Consider the following 24,118-nt stretch of genomic DNA (forward strand, 5'->3'; position numbering starts at 1 on the left):
CAAATGAGTGAAAAGTGATGTGTTTGTCAGCAGATGGATGTTAGCCGATGAGCAAGATAAGTAAATGCAAACACATCAGGAGGAATGTGAAACAGTCGTCGTTTAGTGGATTTTTGCCGATGAGCGAAAAGGTGTTGTGGATGTTTCCCGATGGATGTTAGCCGATTAGCTCAGGTAAGGTACGTGCGAACATCGGGAGGTACATGAAACAGTCGTTGTTTAGTGGACGTTTGCCGACGAGCACAAGTAATGAACAACCAGGTACTTTCCTAGAATGGGACAAGGGTCTCCTCCAAAGAAGGTGTTGGAGGGGATGAAGGCGCATTGAGGTTTTCCCTGACATGCTGCCTGCACCGTCGTCAGTGACGTGGTCGGATCGCCGCACGGTACAGCTGCGTTGATTTGACAATCAATGGTGCCGTCCTCGCGGCCGTAGAGGGCCCACTCCACGTCGATGGTTCCCACGTCACATGCGATGCTGAATGGGTAATTCTCACAGACGAGTTTCTTCAGCAGTGCTTTAGAGAAAACAAATCATGAAATGCGAGCAAAATGATATTCATGAACCAATACAAAAAACATATAAAAGATCTTACCATATAGGCGTTGCCAGCGGGGGGGGGGGGGGGGGGGGGGGGGGGGGGGGGGGGTGCCCTCTTTTTTTTAAGAAGTGCCCTTTTTTCTGAACAAGTGCCCTTTTAAAAGAAAAAGTCGTGCCCTTTTTTTGTGCCATCGGCCATTCCGGGTGCCTTTTTTTTTTTTAATTTCACGCATCTATAGCCATGAAAAGCCTCATGTTAGTGTGATATCCGTCGGTTTGGAACAGCGCCCCCATCGACAGATGATATCTCGCTAAGTCGACTTCCTGAAGTCGAGATGACAACTTGTCAAGATAAATTATCTCGCCAAGTCGACTTACGATGAGGAGATGATGACATGCAAAAAATCTCGTTCTGTATGGATATCCGTTTTGAAGCACTGTCTTGTTTCTTGTTCGTCGGTGCATTTGAGGTTCTCCCATCCGTTCTTATGTGAACAATAAACTGGCAGAGGAACAAGAGATAAACTGTAGGGTATTGATTTGATCTGGGTCGAAGTTGATTTGTGGGTTTTTTTTCAACTTGTTTTAAATTACTCCCCCAAGCTTCGTAGGAAATCACACCTCTACCTGTTTTCCCCTATTTATCCCGTTGAAAAGTAATTCACTTCACGTTAAACATTAACAATCATGAATTCCAAAAAATGTCTTATTGACAGGTTGCCTAAAAATGACACTTACAAATTCAAGATTTGCTTTAAATCATATTGAGATCATATTTAAGATAAAACGACTCTCACGGCTTAAATTGGAATATCGGAAAATTAGCAAAAACTCTTGTCTGATATATTACGAGAAATGATTCGATAAAAGCTCTTATTGCCAACATTCAATCTGGGGCACTGAAGACAAAGACAAATTTGTGTTAATTTCAAGATTTTAAATGGGGAGCGCCGGGGGGGGGGGGGAGGGGCATTTTGTTGCAGGACATTATATTCTTTTACATTTCGTTCGGAAAAAAAAACAATCGAAATTTGAAAAAGCACGTATATAATTATACCAACAATAACCTTTCAAATTCCCAAAACTATACAATCATGTGTTGCATGTTCGTCAAGCTTAACAGCTTTTCCATAGATGATAATGCCCAAACGCTTTGCATCAAAGCAACAATATCTTTGCAATGAAAACAACTCTAATGACATCATTAATCATCCGTCTTTGTGCCGCTTCATGTGTGGAAAGGAAATAGACGAGCAGACGTTTTGCATTTTTTATGAACATCAACAAAAGAGACACAACCATTAGTTGCCTCTGCACGCCGCATTTTGATAAAATTTTCAGTTTCGGTGTCGTCGGGTATTAGTTTCTAGGAATGCTATTTAATAATTAAGAAATATCAAGTCCGTTTGCGAAAATAATTTACACGTTTCAAAATGTACCACAAACGTATTGACACTCAACTTTCCTTTAGTTCTAATTTTACATGTCTTTGTGTGTGTTTACTCGACTAAACCACAGATGTCCCCGGTCGATGCCCCATGAGTTGTAAGCTGGATAAACACAATCTACAAAGAAATAAATTTCGTCGAATTTTTGGTTTGTTGTTTTATATTTTGATAACATCATAATGATGTAAATAATAGTTGATGACTTATTTTGAGGTAAATTTAAATGTTCTTGTGGCAATAAAAAGACAAGTCAAGCCTAGCCAAGCTTTTCCCAAATCATAAAAAAAATTATATTCAACTGGTGCCGAATGGTTATTCAATTGAGGCCTTTTGCATGCATATGTGTACACAATAGCCCATTCGTGTGACGTTACGGGGTAATCCTGTACAATAGTACTGCCCAGCGCCCCTACTCCGACACCCCGAGAAATTATACTGGTATTATACGCCTTTCCCCAAAATACGGACAGAACCTGCTGGGTTAGGGGGTATTTGTACATCCCGTAACATATTATTGTTAATAATCGTCGGATTTGAACAGCGACCGCTTTGAAAGTATGGTACGAGCCACCCCCCCCCCCCCATTGTCCCAATTGTCCGGACAAAAAAACCCTGTCTACATTTCAGCATTGATTTGCTGATGAAACCCCACTCCACAAAAATTCCTGGTCCCGCCCCCGATTGTTGTTGTGCATATACGGCAATTATTATCGTCTACAAGGTGATTCAAAATGCAATCAAATTTGATACACAAATTTGATACAATGAAGTATGTCTAATAAGAGCATGTTCTTCCACTAATCTGAAAAAAAAAAGCAATTAGCTGATATTAATCCACGCCAACAGAAGTTATGCATGTTTTACTTAAAGAAAACCATTTTTTTTTATAGCTGTCCTTGGAGTGCCATTGAGCGTAGTGATAATACACACAAGCATCCATTAAAATGAGATATTAATAATTGAAATCAAGACCATTGTTTTTACTGTCAATTGTAATGGTTTGCATATGAGGAACAAGTCAACTCTTTTTCTTCTGAAATGTTGTTGGCGATGTAAAAATCCTCTGCAAGTTCTCGTTCATTCATCGAGGTGGGAAAACGTCCATGTTTCATAATACTCAATGTGTATTAACCAGCTCGTAGAATTATCAGAGGTGGACAGCCGAGCTTTTGTGATCTTTTTATTCAAATAGACATAACGTGAGATTTGAAGGTTTGCATGGTGGAAAGATACTAAGACAAGAAAAGTTTGCGGTAGCACCATGTGAATAACATTCTCCTGACGACGGGCAGAGCATACTGCTCGAAACGTTGAGTCCCTCGGTTCTTTTCAGAATCACACATACTCACAAAAGAGATTTATTCACATGGTGCTACCGCAAACTTATCTTGTTTTAGACATAACGCGGGAATAAAGTATGCAAATGACGTGAAATTTTCACAATTAAAAGTCATTAAGATGTACTATCAATTTTTAATAATGAAATTGAGCAAGCCGAATATTTTTAAATATTTTCAAATTCATTCATTCTTTTTTGACTCCCCTGCAAGGAGAAGCCGGTAGAAAGCCTTGCGAATCGGTATCGGCTGAGCATGCACCGCATGCATGGTTGTATACACGGTAGCCTCATCAGTAACCTGTACTCTGAAACCGACCACTCGCATGGCGGTTTGCATCATGTCCTATTAGCCAATATATTCGGCTTTTCCAAAAAGAGAGACTGACAACAACATTCCAAAGGGAAAACGTTCCTTTTGCGCAACTCACAGGCAGATGTGATAAAAGTATAATATTGTCGCATTATCCGGTTATGCTGTAAAATATGACCGGCGTTTGCATGGTGATAAAGGAAGGATATGAAAAAACATGCTGACATATATTTACAGTTATAATTCTTTTTCATTTCTTGAAAAAAAGGTAAAATATACTGGTACTATCAGTGGCGTAACTGGGTTGTGCCCCCCCCCCCACAACGAATGCCCGTGCCATAGCCCCCCCCCCCCCCGCCCGGCGCTCCCCGTTTAAAATCTTGAAATGAACAAAAATTGTCATTTGCCTTCTGTGCCTCATTAAAAATTGTGTGCACCCATGTGCCCCCCCCCCCCCCCCCCATCCACCCACCGGAATTAAACCTCACGCCACTGACTGTTAATGTCTATGATAAAAAAGTACTCTCTTCCACCTGGTGTCTTTCGTCAAGGAGGAAAGTATCATTAACTTATTAATAGGGAAATTGTTTAGGTTCTTGGGAATTTGAATTACATGTTTGACAAAATTTCATTCTTCCCGATGGATTTTCTCAGCCTTAACAATTTAGGTCGATTTGTGATCTAAAATCGCTTGTAATGTCATACACAGTAATATTGAGGCCGATGTCTCATTCAAAAGTGAACAACTTCTATATTGCTAGGAACAGAATTTTATCATAATGTGATGATCACAGTGTGATTTTAGTGTGCTAAGGCTAATCAGAAGCTAATGTCCTTAATGAAACATTGATTTAGTGTTGACAATATAAAGTGATATCTTTATCAAATAATTTCTCGTAATATATCAGACAAGAGTTTTTCTAAATTTTCGATATTCCAATTTAAGCCACGAGAGTCGTTTTATCTTAAATATGATCTCAATATGATTAAAAGCAAATCTTGAATTTGTTAGTGTCATTTAAGAAAGCAACAAGTTTTATGCAACCTGTCAATAAAGACATTTTTTGTGACACAAACACCGGTGTAAGACAGTAATCAAGGCCGTTATTATCCCTATTACACTGTTTTAGTATGCAATTAAAAAATTTTTTTTTTAGTTTTCTAGCAAATAACCTCCTGTCTCCTGTGCTTCGCTAATAAAAAAAGGTTTTGCTGTGTATTTTGTGTAAGTGAAAGTAAAGATAAGACCTATTATATAAACGGAACATTGTGATTCAAGGCATTGGTGCTGGATATCCTTATTATGAATGGTGAGGGCGTGTAGATAACGAAATCAATCATTTTGACTTAACTAGATAAAAGATCAGCCCGTAGCCAAGGGTTTTTGCTTTCGGAGGGGGGGGGGGGAGAGGGAGTTTAGTTGCAACTTTGGCAACTGTGCAAAAGCCGCTCTTAAGATTGACGTCAAACGCGATGTAAAAGCTGTTTAAGTCAAAATGGTTTTTGTTGAGGGTGTTTAATCTGCACTTTTTGGCAAACGTATTGCTGCCGACCTCGGTATAAATTTATGTCCTCGTGGCAGCCCAGACAAATGGCGCTCAATTTAATTGGAACGAATTAAAAAAAAAAATTAGGGAGTTTTAAAGATGTAAGTTTTAAGCATAAACTAACTGGAAAACCTATAATAAAATGCCTCCGTTTTCTAGTTGTATAGCCCCAGAAATAAAGGTCGGGTGGTTTGGTGCCCGGGAATAAAAATGTTCCCCAAAGTCACCGTTTTTCTCTCATATTTTCGGTCAAGGGTTCATGTTCATACCAGGCTTCATCCGGCTTCATCCCTTGCACATATTCAACGAAATTTGTTTCGTCTTGATTTATAGGCTCCGTTGATATTTTGAATTTACCTTATATTGACCTTCGGTACTCCTAAAGTACACGATATAATTAAGTGACCGCGGTTATTCGATGACATTCATCATATTATAAACACATCTCAGCGCTTACTTTGAGCCATGGACTTACCCGGACCTTCTGGGTCTGTCTCCTTCCCGGACAACGCTTCCGTATCTCTCGCATGACTTGTTTCATCCAGTGCTCCGGGTTATCAGGATCAGGTTCCGGTGGGGGACCGGAGTAACACACCCTCTGCTCTCCACACCAACCAACAGCACTTTGGAATAAAACAAACCAACGATAATTGCTCTGTGAACGTGGATTAAATCAACATTTGTTTTCGTCATTTGCGAAGAATCGATGTCAAATCTGTTGGAAGCCAAATGGCGTTTTTTCAGAAAAAGTGAATTTAAAGTTCGAGGTCTGTTTTTTTCCCACAGCTAAATAAAGTGATTTTATGATGATATAAATATAGGTTTTCCCAGCCAATTTTGCAAAAAAAAAAAGAGATAGCATTCACATTCAACTTGATTGTGGCCGATTTGAAGCGAATTAGCGTCCTGCTGTCATTCCCGTGGTCCGTATTAGATTTCAAATTCGTTGTCAGACCTGACATTTTCATGTTTAACAAAACACATCCTCAGTTGAAATTAGTCATTCGGTTAATTAAAATGATCGTTCAATTTAGCAGTTAGGTTAAGGGTTATTTGCATGAGATTCCTATTTCCGTTTTCATCTCCGCGCATTCGGATGTTTACCGTTTAACTTTTGGACTGTTTATTTTTATTGGATTATAGTTTGTGGATTTTTCAAAGTATCTGTTGTCTGTCTTTTTAATCTAAAGAAGTAAAAATGCAAACTAGTGATACGAGAAAACTATAGGAAACAGTCAACTAATTAGGTGATGTGTCCCCTCTTTCTATTGTGTTTACATATATATGTCTTAATTTTGACCTTTTCCTCTTTTATCTTCTGTTTTAAATTGCGATCTGCGTTTTCTGATATCTTTAACATTTTTCTTAATTATCTTCAACATGTTAGTAGTGTGTAGGGTCTTCATAAGACAAGACAAAAGAATTCTATGCATAATGCACAAAACAATAAACTCATTTGCATATCAGTGAAACCAATTACCATATTAATTGATTATGTTAGCATGATAAAAGAGCGCATTGGCGTATGGAAGTTTTATCAGACAAAGGAAGGGTCTGACAATTTTATTGGACAAAGGGAGGACCCTCCTCCCCCTCCCAGATTGAATATCGGACAGAGGAAGCCTTGAACTGGAATAGCGGACAGAGGAAGACTTGAACTGGAATATCGGACAAAAGGGAGACGCTTGATGGAATAGTACAAAGACGGGTGTCAATCGTTTGAAAATGACTAAGAGTATCATTTGTATTTATTCAAAAATTGTGCTAACAGTAAATGAGAAAATAAAAATGGAGGCCACACCAACAGAGCGCCAATTAAGAGGGAAAAAATAAGAGAAAAAACTTGGGGTACGTAACTGTCTTTAAGACGGCGTCCTGTTTTGTGCTAAACGAATCATTACAGTGCTTAGCAAATCTTTGCTTAAGTCAACTCGCTGGAAATCGCGTGAAAAAATGTTTTTACTCTGGGAAAAATGGAGTAGTAGATAGGAGTAGTATGGAGTAGGTAGATATTACCATCTTCTGAGCAAAGATCTTTATAGGTAGTGCCCCGCCCCTTTTTGTACACGTTCTATGGGGAAGTGTGGGGGCGGTTTGATGAGCAATGAGGATCCATTGTAAAGGGTATTCAATAGAAAAGAGGATTAGCTGATGCATTTTGTAGGGATATATATGAACTTGTTTGTCATTTTGGATGAACGGCTAGGTTGTACGGCGATCGGAACAATAGGCTCATTATACTTAGCAAAGCAACATTTATTAGGCAAGCCATAAAATATGCCAATGTATTTTAGGTCAGCATACAATACATTTCAGTGGTACTATAATTCATTGATGGGCTTATTAGGATGACATTAACGGTACCCGGTTTGCTTTTTACATGGTCACTGTGGAAAGGTTTTTCGTGGAGAGCTTTTTTAATGCACATATAGTTGGAACCTCCGTAATTTATTGGAGCCACTGTGCCGCTTACTATGCATGCAATGGGTCAGTAAATGGGATGTTCATGTATCATCTGGGACCATCGCTTGCCATGAATGCATCGGATCAATTCGTTTATCCGCCAAACAGCGCATGTCAAGTTAAAAGGGGGGGGGGGGAATTGTCACAGTTATAATCGCTTCAATGACCTGTATTGCAGTGTTGTAGGTCTCGAGACCGGTCTCGGTCTCGAGACCACTTTTTGCCGGTCTCGGTCTCGGTCTCGGTCTCGGGAGCTGTGGTCTCGGTCTTGGTCTCGGTCTCGGTCCCCTTTGGTCTCGATATTTTGGCTGGTCTCGAGTCGAGACCAGCCAAAAAGTGAGGGGGGCGGATTCCGCCCCCGGCCCTTTTAGGGTTAAGTAAAGAATCAGTTTAGGGCAAATGTGACTGCAGTATGATGCTAATGGACATGTCTCTCTTCACTTTCTAGTGAGTGAGGCATAGTCCAATAACCATTGCTCCACTTCTTATTTCTCGTATTTATTGTGGGGTGATCTGTTGAAACAAGCACTTCATAGCCATCCTCATTGATTCCAAATACAACTGAGATTTAAATCTTATGAATCAAGACTGAAACATTATTTTTACCGTCAGATTTTGTATTTTGAATATGGGAACAATTCAACTCTTTTTCCCTAGAAATATTGGTGATTTTTTTTCTATTTTCCTTTTCAATTTTTCCTTTATTCGTGGAGGCGGGAAAACGTTTTTCTTTTCATTATATTTATTAATGGATATTTATCAATTCGTAGACTGTTAAAATTGGTATTAGTGGTGGACAGCTGAATTTTGTGATCTCTTTATTAAAATAGACACGACTTGGGAATAGAGTATGCACATTACGTGAAATGTTCACAGTTACTACTCAAGAACATGTTCTTTATCCCAATTATATTTTTTACGAAATGGAGCATGCCATTTTTTTTATCATACGGTCACTTTCTTTTTGACTCGCCATGTATTCATCTTTTCATCTGTGATAAACACAAATTGAGCTACTGCCATAGTCACACAAAAATAGAGTCTAATTGCCTGCCTCGTCTCCTTCCTAAATGTCAATGGCATTTGCATGAGTCGAAAAGAATTGTGTTCCATTAATCGCTATATGCTGTTTTACGGCCATCACAATAAACTATTAATATATTGGCAATATGTCGTACTTGTAATCACTAAAATATTCACGTAAATTGCCCAGCAAAGTAGCTGATGCGGGCGATACGATGGCACGGTACAAAACACAAAGAGGCGTGCGCACTGAGCCATGAATCCTAAAAGTACATCTCGCCCACCACATTCAGTTTGTGACTGCGCCCTTCTATTGTGTCGGCCATATTCTCAATTAGCTTAATGACGATGATGACGGCGGGCAGATTAACAGAAGATGGATCAGGCAAATAGGGTTCATCAGTATTCTATAGTATATGTAACGTTATTGACATTAAACAAACATAAAGTGGCATTGCATTTCAGCCTCAGCCAGGTCTTCTTCAGAGGTAAATGACAGAGGAACAAGAAACAAACATGTAGGGGACACACAGACATGCATGAATCAGTTTTGAATTCATTTGTTTATATTTCACAAATGCTTTGTAAATGGCGAGTTGGAATGACCAAACAGGCGCAATTGGAAGCTCCGGCGAATTTGAATGACTCAATGTGAACGTTTAGTAAGTTTAAAAATTCCATCATTGTAAAGTGCAATCGCATGCTTTAACATTTAAGTTGAACGATCTGTTTAGTTAGTTGAATGTTGATCTGAACTTGCATTCAAATTCGTGCGAAAATGGTTGATTCGTCATCAATTTGGCTGCCAAATCTATTAAACTGTCCGGTAAAACCTCTAATAAAAATGTCTGTTTCTTGTGACATGTAAGTTTATGTATGAATTTGAAAATTATTTTTGCACACTTGCATGATCTCTAGTTGAGTTTTTTTCTCACGAGAATTTTTACATGACACAATGACATATCCTGAGTTTTTAACACAAATCAGCAGATATTGCGTTCAGGATGGAACCGAGCAGATTGAGAACATTTATATAATTCCCCGTCTACAGGGTGGTTAAAAGAAAAATTGATTGTTTCCCTTAAGGAGCATATAAATGAAGAATTACTGAAATTAATCCATGCTATCAGAAGTTATGCATGTTTATTAAAAGAACCCATTTTTACAGCTGTCCACGGAATGCCATTGGGAAGCAGTTCAGCTTAGTGAGACCAGACACTACAGACATGCATTCAAATTAACATGAGATCTTAATAATTTGAGTTTAAACTAAATGTTTTTTTACCGTCAGATTCTGTTTTTGTATATGGGGTAAAAAAGAAGAAGAAGAAGAAGTGATAATGGTGATTTTGGTCTGCTTTCCGTTGCAAGTTTTCGTTCATTCATGGAGGAAGGAGTTAGTTCAATGCATTTAAAGAGTATTCATCAATGCGTATAGCACGGTAAATGATCAGCTGAATTTTGTGATATTTGTATTAAAATTCAAAATATTCGAGTGCGCATAGAGTATGAAAAACGTGATCACAGTCAGGCCTACTATATTCAGTACATGTAACATGTCCTTTATTCCTATGTTCTTTTATTTTGTTAACTCGGTCGCTTTCTTTTGACTCACCCTGCAGCCCATCATTAAACGGGCTTTGAGAACTATGCTTCTATGATGCTCAAGCGGCTTGCCTCAGATTTGTACAATGGTCTAATTGAGTCCTTTAATACATTATCATGCCATTGCAGATAGCATCAGAACCACAGCTGCCGCTCCGTCCATCCTCCCTGATGAGGTGAATTCTGTGCAAAATCAGTTTGGTTCGTGGTACTTTATCAGCGTCTCGCCCATGTCATTCCTCTATGATAACACCCTAGTTCTATGATCAAACCAACCCTCATTAGCAGGCTGCACACGTAAACCACTAAACAGCATGTCATCATCAACAGCCAATCAGGAAAGAGCCAGCAATGAATAAACGAGAACCCTCGAAAGTGATCCTATGCGTATACGTTGTATGCAAACCACACCAGGTCGCGTCACAAACTACGCAGCCGCAAACCATTCAACAGACTGACGACATCCCATCCAATCAGAAGTGAACCTGAACTTGAAATGATGAACGGAACGTTTAGGATTGGTTAACGTTCACGGCATTGGCACTTATACTGGAAGTAGGTCAAGTTGTAGCCAATGTGACAGCAGCGTATCCAGCTTTTGATGTCGGGGGGGGGGGGGGGGGCAACTGCACATCCGCGCCGAACTTGCCCTCCGTAAAATCAAAAAGTTTGGTACCCATCTTTCAAAGGGGGGCGCTCTTCAAAACTGACCATTATTATGCATAGGCCTACTACATATTACATGGACTCTTTTCATGCCGCATTTTAATGGTTGTTGAGCGGGTTTTCTTTGGTGGGATTGATGTCAGACGAACTCTATAAACATTCATTTAAATCATTGCCGACAACAAAACAATTGTGACAAAAATCCGCCGGGGGCAAAGTGTGCCCCCCCCCCCCCCTGGATACGCCACTGCAATATGAAGTCTCTGGTCTGGGTGAACAAGACATTGTATTCAAATTAAATCAATTACCATCAATGGCGTAAACCGTCAAACATCCGTATGCAATAGCGCGGTACTGCATGCGAACAAAAGGTTCAGCTTGCAGTGAGCATAGAATTCATTTAAAGCAATCAACGTATCAAGATCACAAGCGAGTACGTCGAGTACGAGCGAACATTGACACCAGAATCAAAAAGGCGCTTTAGATGCAAGAGGGCGCACTTTTTACCGTCTGTTCCGGTTTTTCTTTTACTTTCGTCGTTTTGTAATATTCTTTTCTGTTGCTAAATGCCATTCCCAGTCTGTATATTCTGTATAGGCTCTTGTCAACATGCCATGCATTTGGTGTATGAACAAAAATAAAGAATTTAGAAATCAGTCTTTTGTAGTTTATCGATTTGTTTTAATTTCAACAAAAAAGTGCGTCCTTTTCATTATACATTTTATTAACGGGTACACGTTAATCCCGGTTAGATGACGTCATTAGTTAAAATATTGTAAACAAATTGATTTAATTCAGAGAGTTCAGTTCAGTTCATTAGGTGACAAACACGTTTGAAAATCTGAAATTTACAATGAATGTACAATTAAGTGTGTGTACGCCCATCAAATTTGATGACGTCACATCATCAAATTGCCTCAGGCAATGTAAATCTAATTACAAAAATGAGAACGGTACTACATTCATGTGAAATGTTATGATACACTCAACCAAAAAAGAAAGTCCCACACTAATTTCTGTTTTTGTCTAACTCAAAAACCACTAGCTATGCACCTCTCGCTCAAATATGACTAATTCAGAAATTCTTTAGTTCTCCAGTCATACTCTTTATTTGGCCCAAAACAGTGATAATGTGTACGGAATTATGCAATTTAATGACACCGAAAAGCAGTTGCCACTTTTGTATCTATGTGCAAGTTGAGTGTGAACATTTCGTCTCTACACAATCTTCCAAAAAAATAAATCGCTTGCAATTATACACGTTGACGTCATGATGACGTCACAAAGCATTTCAACACTTCGAACCAGAGTTAAGGTTCATACTTTAATCATCATCCCGTAAACCGTTGGGAAGAAATGTCGGTTTGTTTGGATTTGAGGCTCACGAGTATATTTTAAAGTCACTTTTGACCTTCGGGGAATCCCCAGAAGTAAAAAGTCAAGCAATTTCACGTAGCCTATGCGACCAAAACATTGAGTATTAATTATTCTGTATGATTACAAAATCATGGCCAACTTTATTGATAATTTTGTTCCGGAGTTCTAAGTGAAAGAAGTCGGCCACTTTTTCCTATTAAAATCGCATATAATTTGATATGTAATGTATTGTGCTTACATTTGGATCAGGGATGATGTTTGTTCGAAGTTAAAAGTCAATACCAGTGAGAAAAAAAAGACTGAAAGAAACAAATATATGTAAGGAGACCAAGTGCGCCCTCATTGTCTGTACGCCTAAAAGTTTTGCAAGTGATTTGCATGTTTTCATTAAACACTTTGAGTTGCATAATGTGACCTTTGTGCTTCCCGTGCAAAGGCAACTTGTATCAAGTTTTTTCCCTGCAGATTTCGAGCAGAGAAGACCGATACTAAATTACGCTGTAAATTCTCTCAATTTGGTATGGAGCATGTACGATGGCTCCGGCCGCGTATTCTTTTCCCAGAAGGGTTAGGGGCAATGTCATGAATAATTCAGTTTTTCCTTTGAATCATTGCAAGACATCGGTTCTCGTTCTCTTTTGCACAGGAATGGAGATTTAAAAGTAAAATCGGGACGCTGATAGAAACAAAACCAAAACGCTGAAAATGGGTTAAACAGGACGAAACTTTTACATCGGGCAAACAGAACCCTGGCTACGTACCTGTGGTTTGCACCCGTTCACATATGTAATACGTGGAGGTCAATAATAACCCCGTTTTCACAGTGAATGTTTGGTCCCAACCATCGTTATTATTAATATAAAAATTGTGTTTTTCCCCATGAAATGAGAGCATACCAGGCGCTACGTTTTCACAAGGTGCTTCCTATACTATCATTTACAGTCGATCAGGTAGGCTCTTTCTAAATAAGTAAGCAGTTGAGTTTTTTTCGAAGGTTTGCAAATGTTGCATATCACCTTTGAAGAGGCAATCATGAATTTATCAATCACCGTGACGTTGTTTGAATTGAACATACCTATTCTTTACACACTACGCAACGCAAATCTTTACTTTATAACTATTGACAAACATGCAGACTATTCCTATACTTTATCAGACCTGTCACATGACATCTTGATGCTCAAACATCTCCTGTAGCCACCTATCATCACGGGCATCGCCAGAGAGGTGGGGGCGGGGTGTTACACCTCCCCCTCCCGTAATCGTTTTTGTTGGCAACATCGTCGTTTTGTCGGCAAAACCTTATGCCTGTTGGCAAATATGCCACCACGATTAGCGCCACGTATTGTCCGGTAGCGTCCATTGTGGTCCGCTTTAAACAGTGCCCCAAAGGAGCAATTTATGAACGAAACCAGGACATTTTTTCCCTGTTACGCGGTTTTCCCTTCGTTAAATCGAAAAGCGGGAGAGTGGTCGTGGAGTAGTTATGCACGTATATACCATCTTCCAAATGGGGCGTTTTGTCCACAAAAACGACTAATGGGAGCGCGATACATAGGGGCATTTTTGAAATCAATGGCGGATACCAGCTTCTAGTAATCAGAAAAACTGCACATAAGGCCAAAAAAAAAATAAGTCGGTCTCTGGTCAGCGCGCGCGTCGATTTTAAGCATGCGCGTCGATCTTTTTTTTTTTCCAAAATGTTCTGCGGTAGCTCCAACAGCGCCCTCTATTTCCGCACCTCCTCATTTTTTTTACCAAAGAGCACCAAGGAATGGAAAATTGCACCAAGGCAAATGATCGAAAGCACCAAGGCAAATTATGCAGGACACCAATGTACATGAGGACACCAAAAAAGCAAAATAGTACCCACCTTGTCTGTACAATCGAAGCTTGAAGAAAAAAAAAAAAAGCAAAAAAAAAAAAAAAAAAAGCCGCGTGGCCGCGTCAATTCCGGAACTTTGGTCTGACCAGAGACCGAATATTTTTTTTTTTGGCCTAATAATAATAATAATAATAAAATACAATAGGCCGATTTAACACGCAGACTAGCAGTACCCTTTTCTTACCGTTTGAACGCACATCGTTCCACGTCACCTTCTGGTTGGTTGTGCTGTAGAGTATGTTTGGGTAGGGATGTGCTGCTGTTGGTGTCTGCCAAGGGCAGGTTGTTCTGAAGCCGTTCACAGCCAGCCAGCCTTTATCCACCTCGCATGAACCATAGTAGTTGTTGATGTAAAATCGCCGACCCCTTTGTTTATTGCAAATGGAGAGATAGAGAGAGACGTAAACGAACGATCACGCACGGAGATCCGAACTCGTCACTTTGTGGCCAACACAATCTCCTTTTTGTTGTTGTTGTTTTTTTGCACCAGTCCCGACTAAAATAGCTCATTTGTAAGGGTCAAGCTCTATCATATTCCGCCAATAATCACCAAAATCAATTCATCACTTATGAAGTCCTGTCATTGCCCGAGGTTTCCATCTTCACTTTGTGTTTTGGTTATACCAATCATTAAAATCTTTCCAAAAACACCTGATGATAATCAGTGAATTACTCAATTGTTTTGTGTAAATGGAACTGATGATCAGACGACTGACTACACCGGAGCTGTAATCAAGCCCATCCAAAGTCCATTCTTATTCAATCAATGATCAAGTCTCAAGTAATGTCATAAGTAACAGGGAGAAAAAGCAGCAAACTACAAACGTCGTACAAGACGCAACACAGCACACAACGCATAAACAAGGGGAAAAACACAAAAGCAACATCAACAAATAACAACCCAAAACAACAACAGACTATACTTACCGCACAACATCACCGTCGATACTGAAGATCTGACCAATACGTCCAGTAAACGGAGCCGATTTGAGATCATCCCAGGGAGATGAAATCAAGCGGGTCTGAGTGAACCAACTCCTGATGTCGGAGCCGGCTCCATTGAAGATCAACTCGGCTCTCACAATTGCGCCTTCATACAGGGAAAGCTTCACCTTAGCAGAAAAAGAAGCGTGTAGTAAATATGTCATTTTCTTTAACTGCAAGATAAAAATAGAATCGAGGTCACTCAGGGGGCGGATCCAGGTTGGCCTAAGAGGGGGTTTACTTTAGCTGATAAGTGTGGGGGTGGTGGGATATTTTTCTGTTATTTCTTTTTTGCTGATGGGCGGGGGGTGTTAAATCCCTACTAATTCTCCGTAGATTCGCCGCTGTCACTGGAGATGATAAATCTTTTTTTCAAAGCATCTCTTGTTTTGTTTGCTTGCACAGTGTTAAACCACGGACCCTCTGTTTCGTCGTCATGATATACTTACTCGTCGGACATTCAGCTGTCCGTTGCGCCAGGCTTGGTAGAGGGAATTATTACGGCGATGGCAACTGGCTTCATAACTCGAGTTCCAGTCCATTGTGGTCCACATGTCATACAGCTCGACTCCAGTTCCTGCCACGCCTTTGAACACCAGTCGCCACTCTGGGTCTGTAATAGAATATTTCCCCCTTTTCAATTCTCCCTAATGAACAAGACTTCAAAATGTACATGTATACTTTTACCGACACATAATTAACTTTAAAAGCCCATCCAATGGCAGATTGTGACGTCATGACTAAATCAGTCTTTGGTATACAGCAATCACAAACAGACGCCGCCAGTTGTGGTTCTGATTTAGTGCCTGTACAAGTAACGGCCAAGCTGTCAATTAATAAAATATTTGTTTGCCAGGAAGAAGCAAAAATACAAACTAAGGGTAAATGACAAAGATCTAAAATAAGTGAAACAAAACATTATTTGGCATTCTTTTGGGGGCGAGGTTTACAAGAGAAAGTACTTTGCACACGGTCAAACAAACAATTTATGCAAAATTAAAATCTGACAAAATGGACTGCAGTGTCCACTGAAAACGATACTTTGGCGAGGCCTTTCCGGTAACGATCTTTTTTCCTACTGTAAAATATGATTATTGGTGAGCTGCTGTCATTTGATGCAGTTACTCCGGGAAAATACACAAAGAGAGCTACAACCATTAACGGCCTGCTTCCTGCCTCGGCTGCTCGCCCAAATGTCAATTGAACATCAATGATAAGAAAATGAGTGAGGTTTAGTCCCGATCATAGTTCATGCTCTTCAAACAAGGATCTTTTGCTCCTATAACGAATTTTCAATTTGTATGTTATATTTAAACAAACAAAAAAAACCTATAGCCTAAATTCCGATTTTGCAATCCTCTGAAAAAGGGATTTTTCAATCTGTGCACAAATAACCTACCCTGCGAGAGCCGAATTATTGTCTGGCAGCCAATAATTCCAAGTTTGTGAAGAAATAATTCAATATCTAAACGTCAGATGATTGTGTTTGTTCTATGCCTCATTCAAAAGTAAGTAACTTTTATATTGCTAGGAAAATAACAATTGCAAAAAAAGCAAATCTATTTTTGAGTTGAAACTCAAAAATACAACGAGAATACAATCTCTAAGGTCATTGGCGTCGCCAGGATTTTTTCTAGAGGGTGCAAAGCACATTGTCCCCCAGAAATCCCTATACTATTCCAGCTTCCAGCATATTCTCGTTTTATCATTTTTGAGGGTGGGCAGGGGCATTTGCATTAACGGCCTGCTTCCTGCCTCGGCTTCTCGCCCAAATGTCAATTGAACAAAGATGACAAGAAAATTAATGAAGTTCCATTAACCATTTCAATTGTGTACTTAAAGCGCAATGCTACCTTAATCCTAAAAGGGCTGGGGGCGGAATCCGTCCCCCTCCCCCCCCCCCCCCCAACATTTTCCGCGATAACCTTGAAAAGCATTTTCGCGACCCGAGCTGTTATGACTTTTTAGCCTCGAGCCTTGCGCATCTTATATACCAAAAACATAAAATTTTCCGGCTCTACGCGCCGTGAAAACTGAATTTTCCCATATGCGTCGTGTACACAGAGCAGAATTGCCATTCGTAAATTTGAATAATTAATTATTGCTGTTCCCTAATCTTTTCGTCTTGACATCTTTTCCCTGATCATTATATTTGCAACAATGAACACCATTGGGTACCGAATAATGGATTTTTATTTAATAAAGAAGATAATTTGCAAATTCTCCCTGCAATAACTTTCTGTCTTATGACGTCATTCCATTCCAATTCACCAATTCTAATATTCAAATTCGTCCAGGAAGAATTTTACATTCCTTTAGTATAGGTTTCCCCGCTATTTTAAAACATTTTTCGTTCGAATTCAACGATTCTTTCAAATTTGTCCAGCAACATCGATTTAGTGCACTTCCACTATTTCATTCCGTCTTTTGTCAGAGCCTAAGTCCAAACAAATTCAAACAATGAGCACACGTTTTCGCCCAGGAGTCCCCCCAAGAGGTTGTCAATTTTGTTTTTAATCGTTTTTAGTCCTACGATTTCACCGTGGTGATTATGTACGTGGCCTATTTTCGAGTAGTGTAATAGGGATGTAAATGGCGTCATCAACGTCAAATTAGTCCGTCCACCCAAAAAAAATAAAAAATAAAAAATTGGCGGCAATGTTTTTTGCAAAAATGAAGAAAACAAATTGTGAGCCCCCCAAGCCAAATCCTCGGTGCGCTACTGCTATGCATAAACTGACCTTGAATGACCGAGGCGCGAAAAGGAGCGATAAGAAACGAATTTGCCTTTTCAATTAAAATCTCCACATGAGACGAATTTCCCGAAATTTGGACGAATCAGATTCGCAAATTAGACTGGACCAAATATGAAATATATTGGTGTAAATTCGAAATCGGAATTATCAATGGAGCCCAACGACGTTCTGGAACGAAACTAAAATATCTTTCCATGGAATTTGAATGATGCAATTTATTGTGAGGCCTACTGGGAAAAACCTATATAGATTAAAATGCTTCCGTTTTCTAGTTTATCTTTGCACTTTTGATATAGCCCCAGACGTTAAGTGGCTTGGTACCCGGGAATAATAATGTTCCCTGAGGCTAAATCTGATGACGTCGTGATGACGTAATACCAATTTTTCCCTGTATCTTCGGACAAAGGTTCATATTCACACCAGGTTTCATCATCCTCCCTTACACAGATTCAAAGAAATGTATTTTTATCTTGACTTATATAGGCTTCCGTTGATATTTTTTATTCACCTAACATTGACTTTCCTGCACCCTTGAAGTACACGACAATACGCGACATTATAAAATGACAAACGGTTACGCAGTTACATCAATCATGTGATGTAAGCATATCTCGGCGCTTACTTTGAATTAACCATTGACTTACCTGTACTGTCAGCTGTGGTGCACGGTTTCTCCGTAACAGCTGGGGTAGGTTGCCTCCTTCCCGGACAACGCTTCCGGATCTCTCGCATGACTTGCTTCATCCAGTGCTCCGGGTTATCAGGATCAGGTTCCGGTGGGGGACCGGAGTAACACACCCTCTGCTGGCTCTCCACACCAAACAGGAGCACTTTGGAATAAAAACAAACAATAATTGCACTGTGAATGTGGATAAACCACAACATATTTTCGTCATTTGCGAAGAATCGACGCTAAATCTGTTAGAAACAAACTGGCGTTTTCAGAAAAAAATTTTTTCTACCTAAATGTTGTAAAACACAGAGATTTTCCAGGCCACTCCCTAGTTGACGATATGTCATTCGGTTTAAGTGATCATTCAATTTAGCAGTCAGTTTGGTTGAGGCTAATTTGGGTAAGAATCTTATTTTCGTTTTCATCTCCGCGCATTCTATTTAGTATTTGGTGTATTCAAAATAAAGAGAAACGAAGGCAAGATTCGAGAAATTTAATGTTCTTAACTTTAAGACTGTTCGTTTTTATTGGATTATAGTTTGTTGATTTTCAAAGTTTCTGTTGCCTGTCTTTTAAATCTAAAGAAGTAAAAATGCAAACTAATGATACGAGAAAACTAAACATGAAAGTCGACGTGTAAGCAATGAACGTAGGAAACAGTAAACTTGAGCGATCTTTTCCCCTCTTTTTATTGTGTTCACATGCATATGTTCTTTATTTTTGCTCTTTTATCTTCTTTTTTTAAATTGCGATCTGGTTTTTTTTTTAACATCGCTAACATTTTTCTCAATTCGCTTTATGAACTATCTTAAACATTTCATTTCAGTAACATCTGATTTCTCTGTTTGCTGTGCAAGAGAAAGAAAAATATGATCAATATGGGTATTTTGTGGCTGCTGTTTTGTGGCAGGATTGGAAATGGCAGTGGGAAACAGTTCTTAATATGTACACTCGATTTTGGAACAAAAACACTCTGTTGAATTCTGACAAACAAACTAATATATAACATGAACCGGTTTGGAATTCATTTGTTTACATTCACAAATACTTGGTTAATGGCCAATTCGAGTGACCAAACTGACGCAACTGATGGAAGCTCCGGTGAATTTGAATGACTCAATATGAAAAGTTCAATCGCATGCTTTAACATTTAAATTGAACGATCTGGTTAGTTACCTGAGTGTTGATCTGAACGTGCATTCAAATTAAAGCGAAAATTGGCGATTCGTCATCAAAAGCGCTGCCAAATCTATATATTGAACTGACCGATAAAATCCATAACAAAAATGTATGTATCTTGTGACCTGTAGTTTTATGTAGGAATTTGAAGAACAATTTGAATGATATCTAAAGTAATTCTTTTTTTTTCTCACAAGAATTTGTATACATGACACAAGGACATATCGTGAGTTATTAGTTTATAACAAAAATCAGAAGATATTGTGACCAGGATTAAACCGAGCAGACTGAGAAATAATTAGAAGTTGAACTGAAGTTTGTTATATTTTTATTAAAATTATAATAATGTGCGTATAGAGTATGAAGATTACATGAGATTTTCACAGTTACTTGTAACATGTCCTTTATTCCTAAGTGCTTTTTTTAATTAACACTCGGCTACTTTCTTTTGGACTCACCCTGCAACCCATAATTAAACGGGCTTTGAGAACTAGCGTCTATGGTGCATGCTGTAGCAGTTTTCATCAGACTTGAACAATGGTCTTGAGTCCTCTTTACAATAAATATCATGCATGGGTACTTTCAAAGCATCGTGCCATGTCGAACTATATCAAATTAAGCGTGATATAGCAGCGTGTGAGCATGGCGATGGTTAATAATAAATCAAGTAATATTATTCCCGTAGGAAAGCTATACTGATCAAGGCCAAAGCTGTACTCGTGTTCCTTATTGTAGTCCTTTCGTTGTCAAGGCCCTAGAGAACGTAATTATCTGCCTGTGGATTCATCCATGCCAATAAACTCCCATAGACACCAGTGTTAATTTCCCTTGTTTCATAATTTCCCTTGCTTCCTAAAAGAATGATGTTTCCCAAAGTGGAAGAGCCGGCAGCCATTTTGGAAAAAAAGAATCACCTCAACAACATGGATAAATAGCATTTCTTTCGGGCTCAATTGCATCCAAAATGCTCGGAATTGGAAGCCCGGAGTCCGGGCCAGAGGTTCATTGCCATCTTCAATTTCCCAAATTCCATGGCTCTCAAACTCTTTTAAATAAAAAATGAGTGTATAAAGTCACTTTATTCATTAGCTCGATGGACCGTTTTTGGCCTATTCGCAGGGTTGCACACATAATGGGTCACTGATCTATATTGTGCTGGAATGACAGAGGTCAGTGGTATAAGTCTTTAAAAATGCAGTCACCATATATATGCGTTGTTTGCTGATTATGTCTGCATGCCGCATTTTTAAATGAACGATAATATGAGCAATGTAGCGTGGCGCGGTTTTAAACATCGTGCTACTGGCGTGTCGAATAATTTCAAATTGGCCGGCCAACTTCGAATTGAAATTATATTGGACGCGGCAGTAGCACAACGTTTGAAACAGCGCCATGCTACTGCCGTACTAAGGCCAATTAACATTGATTTTTAGGTTTTCATCAATGCAAATTGAAAAAAAATCGGCCAGGATGGTAAATTCCACTTCTTCACATACAAAGTGAATGGAGGGGACGTCAGATAAACTTAAAAGCAACACAACAAATTTAAACACTACTTAATTTTAAGTACCAGTCAGCTGTTAAATGACCTAGGGTTTGTGTCTAGAGTTTAGAAAGGGTAATGAAACTCACAGTGCGACCTTGCCTGTGGATTTGGTGAGAAACTTGTCTGGATAATACCCTTTTTTGGAGGAAAAAACATCGGGCGGGAGTCAAAATCGAGGAGGGAGGTGATGAAAACCTCAAAATCGATTTTTATTGGCCTAAATGGATAAGCACGGCAGACCATATCGAGCTACCCTTCTGCCGAGCTGAAATCAAATGATAAGCCAAATTGGTTTCAAACGTCGTGCTGGTGCCGTGTCGAATAAGAAAACTCAAGTTTCTTTCTATTCGACATGGCATAAGCTTGACGTCTGAAACAGGCCTTAGAATATAAAAGTCAAGCTTACCTGCCATTGCTGATAGCATCAGAACCACAGCTGCGGCTCCGTCCATCCTCCCGGCCAGATGCAGTGAATTCTGAGCAAAATCAGTTTGGTTGATGGAACTTATCAGCGTCTCACAAAATCCTTTTTCTGTAATTAAACCCTAGCTCTATGATCAAACCAAACCAACCCGCATTAGCAGCTACACACGTTAACCACCAAGCAGCATGACGTTATTAACAGCCAATCAGGAAAGAGCCAGCAATGAATGAACGAGAATCCTCGAGAGTGATCCTATGTTTATACGTTATATGAAAACCACACCAGGCAGCGTCACAAACTACGCAGCCGCAAACCATTCAACAGACTGACGACATCCCATCCAATCAGAAGTGAACCTGAACTTGAAATGAGGATCGGAACGTTTAGGATTGGTTAACGTTCACGGCATGGGCAGCAGTGTTGTAGGTCTCGAGACCGGTCTCGGTCTCGGTCTCGGTCTCGAGACCACTTTTTGCCGGTCTCGGTCTCGGTCTCGGTCTCGGAAGCTGTGGTCTCGGTCTTGGTCTCGGTCTCGGTCCCCTTTGGTCTCGATATTTTGGCTGGTCTCGAGTCGAGACCAGCCAAAAAGTGAGGGGGGCGGATTCCGCCCCGGCCCTTTTAGGGTTAAGTAAAGAATCAGTTTAGGGCAAATGTGACTGCAGTGTGGTGCTAATGGACATGTCTCTCTTCACTTTCTAGTGAGTGAGGCATAGTCCAATAACCATTGCTCCTCTTCTTATTTCTCGTTTTTATTGTGGGATGATCTGTTGAAACAAGCACTTCATAGCCATCCTCATTGATTCCAAATACAACTGAGATTTAAATCTTATGAATCAAGACTGAAACATTATTTTTACCGTCAGATTTTGTATTTTGAATATGGGAACAATTCAACTCTTTTTCCCTAGAAATATTGGTGATTTTTTTTCTATTTTCCTTTTCAATTTTTCCTTTATTCGTGGAGGCGGGAAAACGTTTTTTTGGTCATTATATTTATTAATGGATATTTATCAATTCGTAGACTGTTAAATTGGTATTAGTGGTGGACAGCTGAATTTTGTAATGTCTTTATTAAAATAGACACGACTTGGGAATAGAGTATGCAAATTACGTGAAATGTTCACAGTAAAGGGAATAACAGTGTGAGGAGCCGGTCTTCACTGCGTGATAATGACCGGGTGTGGGGGTGACCGCTGTTAATGGACTGAGACGAAGTCGAGGTCCATTAACAGCGGTCACCCCCAAACCCAGTCATTATCACACAGTGAAGACCGGATCCTCACACTCCTTGATCGGCCATATTCTCAATTAGCTTAATGACGATGATGACGACGGGCAGATTAACAGAAGATAGATCAGGCAAATAGGGTTCATCAATCTTCTATAGTATATGTAACGTTATTGACATTAAACAAAAATAAAGTGGCATTACATTTCAGCTTTAGCCAGGCCTTCTTCAGAGGTAAATGACAGAGGAACAAGAAACAAACATGTAGGGGACACACAAACATGCAGGGTTGGAAGGAGAATCACAAAGAGGGATGGGGGGGGGGGCAGACCAATCCATATCTGGCTACCATCTCTCAATTTTTTGGTCTACATGTACAAATCCATATTCCATGACTGAAATTTTAAAAAATAAATCAATATTTTCTTGCTCCAATTTTTTTTCGAATCAGGTTTACAAGGAGGTCCAATGTTAAATTAAAGTTGCATTTAAATATTCGTTAGTGGTCATTGCTGAAACCAAGGGGTGGCTGTGGAGTTTAGGGTCCGAGTTCCTATAACAGATGAAACATCCACCTTTAACTTTTTACTTTTGTCAAGTTTCAACATGTTCAAGTTTTGCAAAAACTAGTACAAATTGTCGTACTCCTAAGTTAGAGTTTCTTCATCAGATTTACACTTCATAGTAGTTAAACAATTTAAAAAAAAAAAAATTAAAAAGTGACAAAAATATATGGAGTTCATCAAATAAGGTTTTCCACTTCTTTAAATTAGGTTGTTTCCAATTTTTTTAATTGATTGTGACAATAACAAATTCTGTTGCCATGTTGTAATTTATGGCATGAAGCAACACGAAGAGCACTCGCATGGCACAATTAAGCAGGTACAAGTGATTCCTAACTTTCAATCACTTCCTTCACATCCCCATGAACATCAACATCTCAAGGACAGACTGTTCAGCTGTAATTAGTGTCTTGTTGTTTATTTAGATTATTGTTATTTATTATCCGCGGTCTCGGTCTCGGACCATTTCGGTCTCGGTCTCGGTCCGCCTTGAAGGGGCTGGTCTCGGTCTCGGTCTCGGTCTCGCAACTTCAGGTCTCGGTCTTGGTCTCGGTCTCGGAC

The 24,118-nt window shown here is 39.5% G+C and overlaps 1 protein-coding gene across 1 annotated transcript; it reads right to left on the reverse strand.

The window, feature by feature from the left end:
- Positions 1 to 219: 219 nt before the first annotated feature.
- LOC119736587 lies at positions 220 to 21,860 on the reverse strand. The gene is made up of 6 exons (XM_038210604.1): positions 21,749 to 21,860; positions 18,589 to 18,774; positions 15,638 to 15,801; positions 15,132 to 15,316; positions 14,389 to 14,570; positions 220 to 518 (listed from the first exon to the last, which is right to left on the reverse strand). The coding sequence occupies exons 1-6, from the start codon at positions 21,792 to 21,794 to the stop codon at positions 220 to 222; spliced, it is 1,062 nt and encodes a 353-aa protein (XP_038066532.1). The 5' UTR covers positions 21,795 to 21,860.
- Positions 21,861 to 24,118: the final 2,258 nt, after the last annotated feature.

This window comes from Patiria miniata, unplaced genomic scaffold (genome assembly GCF_015706575.1).
Source record: "Patiria miniata isolate m_02_andy unplaced genomic scaffold, ASM1570657v1 HiC_scaffold_3, whole genome shotgun sequence".
Lineage (NCBI taxonomy): Eukaryota > Metazoa > Echinodermata > Asteroidea > Valvatida > Asterinidae > Patiria > Patiria miniata.

Excerpts from the sequence above, each read along its gene's own strand:
- LOC119736587 (XM_038210604.1), bottom strand. The coding sequence starts at position 21,794 with ATGGACGGAGCCGCAGCTGTGGTTCTGATGCTATCAGCAATGGCAG. Across the intron at positions 15,317-15,637 it reads GACAGCTGAATGTCCGACGA|GTGAAGCTTTCCCTGTATGA; the intron begins GTAAGTATATCA and ends TTTTCTGCTAAG. Across the intron at positions 14,571-15,131 it reads ATCGACGGTGATGTTGTGCG|GGGTCGGCGATTTTACATCA; the intron begins GTAAGTATAGTC and ends CAATAAACAAAG.